Genomic DNA, 5,230 nt, shown 5'->3' with positions numbered 1-5,230 from the left:
TTACTTTGTTAAAAAGCATATCTAGGTAGGTTCAGGAGCAGCACTGGACTGTTGTGAACTTGCTGAAAACATCTGGTGAGTCAATGACAATGACAAATCACAAGCTAGATTTGAGTAGTGCACTGCTGCTCCTGAGCATACCTAATTGTCCCTTTAACAAAGAATATCAAGAAAATGAAGCACATTTGATACTAGAAGTAAAATAGAATCATTGTCTGATAAAAATGCTGAAATATCATATGACATGAATGCCCCTTTAAGATACAGTTTTCAATGTTAACCTTAAAGGGACAGTCTACACCTTAGTCATCTTAATGTTTTACCTTAGATTAAGCTGCAAATAGCCTCCTGCACCTTTTCTATATCATGCAGCAGGAACAGTAAAAAAGTTATTTTAAAATGAATATTGTTTCTGGCCACTTTGAAATGGCTGCCAAGCTCAGCCCACTGATGACATCACAATCTGGGCTCAATCTATGCACTCTGCTGCATAGCATTAACAGTCTGTTGAATCCAACTAGTGAGCATTTTGTGATTGGATGCCATATGCAGCCCAGATTGTGATGTCATTAGTGGGCGGAGCTTGGCAGCCATTTCAAAGTGGCCAGAAACTATATTCATTTTAAAATAACTTTTTTACTGTTCCTGCTGCTTGATAAAGAAAAGGTGCAGGAGGCTATTTGCAGCTTAATCTAAGGTAAGGCTTTAAGATAACCAAGGTGTAGACTATCCCTTTAAAGAAGGCAATTTTTTTTTTTAAGGGGCATGACATTTTTTTTTTTTTTATAATTCAGATAGAACATGTGATTTTAAACATTTCAGTTTACTTCTATTATCCCATTTCTTTTGTACTCTTGATATTGTTTGTTAAAAATGATACCTAGGTCGACTCATAAGCTGCTGATTGATGGCTGCAGGTATCTTATGCCTCATGTTATTGGCTCACTACCTAGTTCCTAGTAGTACATTGCTGCCTCTTCAACAAGGGATGCAAAGAGAATGAGGCAAATTAGACACTAGAACTAAATTGAAAAGTTGTTTTAAACTATGTGCTCTAATTAAATCACGAAACAAAAGTTTTGGGTTTTATTTCCCATTAAATATTAATCTAAACTTATCTTTTTCTTTTTAGTTAACCACATTTCTCTATACAAATAAAAGTGATGAATCAGACAACAGTGACTTATTTTATTATTAAAGGGATTTCAGATGTTCCTCAGCTCCAGACGCCAATCTTCCTTGTGGTTCTGCTCATCTATCTTATGACACTTGGAGGTAACATGACAATTCTTCAGCTGGTCTGCCAGGATCCTCACCTGCACACGCCCATGTATTTCTTTCTGGGCAACTTGTCTGTTCTTGACATGTCCTACACAACTGTCATTCTACATAAGGTTCTCATTACCTTCATATCAGGAGACAATACCGTTTCATACCGTTCCTGCCTTGCACAGTTTTATGTAGGTGCATCATTAGCAATTAATGAGTTGTTGCTACTCACGGCCATGAGCTACGATCGCTATGTGGCCATCTGTAACCCGCTGAATTATCACATAATCATGAACCGTGCAGTCTGTGTTCTGCTGTCCCTTTCCTGTTGGACGGTTAGCTTCTTAGAAGGTCTACCTTGTCTCGTTTTGTTAGGCCAGTTCTCATGTTATAACTCCAATATTATCAATCACTTCTTCTGTGACATTGTTCCTCTATTAAAACTTACCTGTAGTGACACCACTGCTTTTCAAACATTGGTCTTCAGTCAAGGTCTATTTATTACCATCCTAACTCCTTTTTTGCTCACATTTATCTCTTATGTATTTATTATTGGTACCATCCTGAAGATACATTCCAGTTCTGGAAGACGTAAAACCTTCTACACGTGTTCATCCCACCTCACAGTCGTTATCCTACTCTACACGTTTCTCGTCTGCCAATATATAAGACCATCTGCAAAGGATAGTTTGGATGCCAATAAGATCCTATTTCTGTTTAACACTGCTGGGGTCCCCCTACTTAACCCATTGATATACAGCTTAAAAAATAATGAAGTTAAGTCAGCAATGAGACGACAGTTGAAAACATGTAAAGCTTTTATCTGATAAGACAGTTAACATACACAATTAAAAGTAAATGAAACACAAATATTTTATTATATTAATATCCATGATTCAGATAGGGCATGCAATTTTAAACAACTTTCCAATGTACTTCTTTTATCTAATTTGCTTTGTTCTCTTGGTATCCTTTGTTTAAAAGCATATCTAGGTATGCTCAGGTGCAGCATTGCACTACTGGGAGTTAGCTGCTGATTGGTAGCTGTACATATATGACTCCTGTTATTGGGTTACAAGTGTGTTCAGCTAGCTCCCAGTAGTGCAAATTTGATAATACAAGTGAATTGTAAAGTTGTTTGAAATTGTATGAAATGGGGTTTTATTTCCCTTTAAACATTAAAGGGACACTAAACCCTAAATTTTTCTTTCATGATTCAAGTAGAGAATGCAATTTTAAACAACATTCCAATTTACTTATATAATCTAATTTGCTTTATTCTTTAGATATCCTTTGTTTAATAAATAGCAATGCACATGGGTGAATGGCCAATTGCACAAGGCATCTATGTGCAGCCACCAATCAGCTACTTCTGAGCCTATCTAGATATGCTTTCCAGCAAAGGATATCAAGAGAATGAAGCAAATTAGATAATATAAGTAAATTAGAAAGATGTTTAAAAAATGCTTTTTCTAAATCATGAAAGAAAACATTTGGGTTTCATGTTCCAGGGTACGTCATACACAAACTGGTCGTTAAAGACCAACGATGTACCCTGTACGTTGATAGGGTACATATATTGAGGCATCACTGCAATACCTTTTTTGGCACAACGATGCAGAGAGGGCCACTCTGTAGCCCTCTCTGCATCGGCCAGCGATGGTGCTGATCGTTGGTGGGTGAGAGAAGCTGCAGGGAGGTGGCCCATCGCTGGACAAGTTCCGGTGACGTCACCGGCCACTGTTCTGGGAAGGTGGTCAAGAGCTTGCGGGGGAGGGGTAGGATATTGAGGGGGCGCAGCTACACTACAGAAAAATGGGAAAATAAAAAAAAAAAAAGCAAATTTGTTAAGAAATTAGGTACTGGCAGACAGCTGCCAGTACCTAAAATGGCCATGAATAGGAAGAGGGGGGAGGTTAAGAGAGCTGTATGGGGGCATCGTGGAGGTTGGGGGGTTAGAGGGAACCTACACTGCAGAAACTATTTATTTATTTTAGAAAAATGGTTTAAAAAAAAAAACGCTTTTAATTTAGTACTGGCAGACTTTCTGCCAGTACTTAAGATGGTGGTGACAATTGTGGGATGGGGAAGGGAATAGAGCTGTTTGTGAGGGAGGGATCAGGGGGTGGGATGTGTGAGGTGGGAGACTGATCTCTGTTCTAAAGCTAAAATTAACCCTACAAGCTCCCTACAAGCTACCTAATTAACCCCTTCACTGCTGAGCACAATACAAGTGTGGTGCACAGCGGTATTTAGCGGCCTTCTTATTACTAAAAAGCAATGCCAAAGCCATATATGTCTGCTATTTCTGAAGAAAGGGGATCCCAGAGAAGTAATTTTTTTTATTTGATCACATTTGGCGGTGAAATGGTGGCATGAAATATACCAAAATGGGCCTAGATCAATACTTTGGGTTATCTACTAAAAATATATATACATGTCAAGGGATATTCAGGGATTCCTGTAAGATATCAGTGTTCCAATGTAACTATCGCTAATTTTGGAAAAATGGCAAAGTGCTACTTCTATTTATTGCCCTATAACTTGCAAAAAAAGCAAAGAACATGTAAACATTGGGTATTTTTAAACTCAGGACAAAATTTAGAAACTATTTAGCATGGGTGTTTTTTGGTGGTTGTAGATGTTGGAAGAAGTGTGTTTTTTCCATTTTTTCATCATATTTTATAAAAATAAATTATAGTAAATTATAAGATATGATAAAAATAAGGGTATCTTTAAAAAGTCCATCTAATGGCAAGAAAAACGGTATATAATATGTGTGGGTATAGTAAATGAGTAAGAGGAAAATTACAGCTAAACACAAACACTGCAGAAATAAAAAAAAATAGCCCTGGTTCTTAAAGGGACACTGAACCCACATTTTTTCTTTCGTGATTCATATATAGCGCATGAAATTTTAATCAACTTTCTAATTTACTCCTATTATCAAATTTTCTTCATTCTCTTGGTATCTTTATTTGAAATACAAGAATGTAAGTTTAGATGCCGGCCCATTTTTGGTAAACAACCTGGGTTGTTCTTGTTGATTGGTGGATAAATTCATCCACCATAAAAAGTGCTGTCCAGAGTCTGAACCAAAAAAGCTTAGCTGCATTCTTTTTCAAATAAAGATAGCAAGAAAACGAAGAAAATTGATAATAGGAGTAAATTAGAAAGTTGCTTAAAATTGCATGTTCTGGGTTCCGGTGGAGGAGGAGCTAGGCAGGTGTTGCTGAGCTCGCACCTCCAGTCCTACAGCTACTGGCGGTGGAACCTTCGCGCCCTACCTCAAGTTTTGAGGCTGCTTTTGCGGACAGCTAATACAATCGTCTCTGGAACCCGCACCAGTGGACTGCCATCTCACTGGTCTATGCCTTCTTTTTCCCCCAGCTACCTGGCCCTACTTGAATTGCCTTAAATATTCATCTGGCCTGAACAGGTATAGGACAAGTTACCTTTGTTCCTGCTTTAAGGCACTTTTTAACTATTTATGCAAGTGACCTCCCTGACACGCTAACTTTGCCCCCTCACTCAGTGTTTGCCGCCTACTGCCCCTGCTAAGACAACTTCAAGCCTTAAGACCCCTGCATACGGCCATACCTTCACCCGCTGTGTCATCTGGGACTTCGTTTGGTCCGGTCCGTTGGACTTGCTGTTTGGCGTCTGCCCCGCCCCCTCCCCCACCGGTGCTGAGTGGGAGGGAGCCGGGCCCGGTCTTGGATCGGAGACCGGCTGAAGGAAGCTCTTTCGCCTGCTGCTCTGGGTGCTCGGTGTGGCATCTCTCTCTCCCCTCCCACCGCTGCTGCGTGAGGGGAGCTGAGTTCTGAACTGCGAGCAGGGCTGTGGAGTGGGATCTCCCGTGGGCCGTTAGCTGCGAGCCTGGGACACCTTGCAGGAGCCGGATGCTTTCGATAACCTCAGAGGACGACCGGGCAGCACGAGAGGGAGTGAGTTTTTTCAA

The 5,230-nt window shown here is 40.0% G+C and overlaps 1 protein-coding gene across 1 annotated transcript; it reads left to right on the top strand.

Moving 5' to 3' along the window:
• Window positions 1–1,163: 1,163 nt before the first annotated feature.
• On the top strand, window positions 1,164–2,096 carry LOC128636608 (olfactory receptor 6C1-like). Its single transcript, XM_053689601.1, has one exon. The coding sequence runs from the start codon at window positions 1,164–1,166 to the stop codon at window positions 2,094–2,096; it is 933 nt and encodes a 310-aa protein (XP_053545576.1).
• Window positions 2,097–5,230: the final 3,134 nt, after the last annotated feature.

Source organism: Bombina bombina, chromosome 7, assembly GCF_027579735.1.
Source record: "Bombina bombina isolate aBomBom1 chromosome 7, aBomBom1.pri, whole genome shotgun sequence".
Lineage (NCBI taxonomy): Eukaryota > Metazoa > Chordata > Amphibia > Anura > Bombinatoridae > Bombina > Bombina bombina.
The sequence above is the reverse complement of the archived record's forward strand: the minus strand, read 5'-3'. Positions and strand labels throughout refer to the sequence as shown.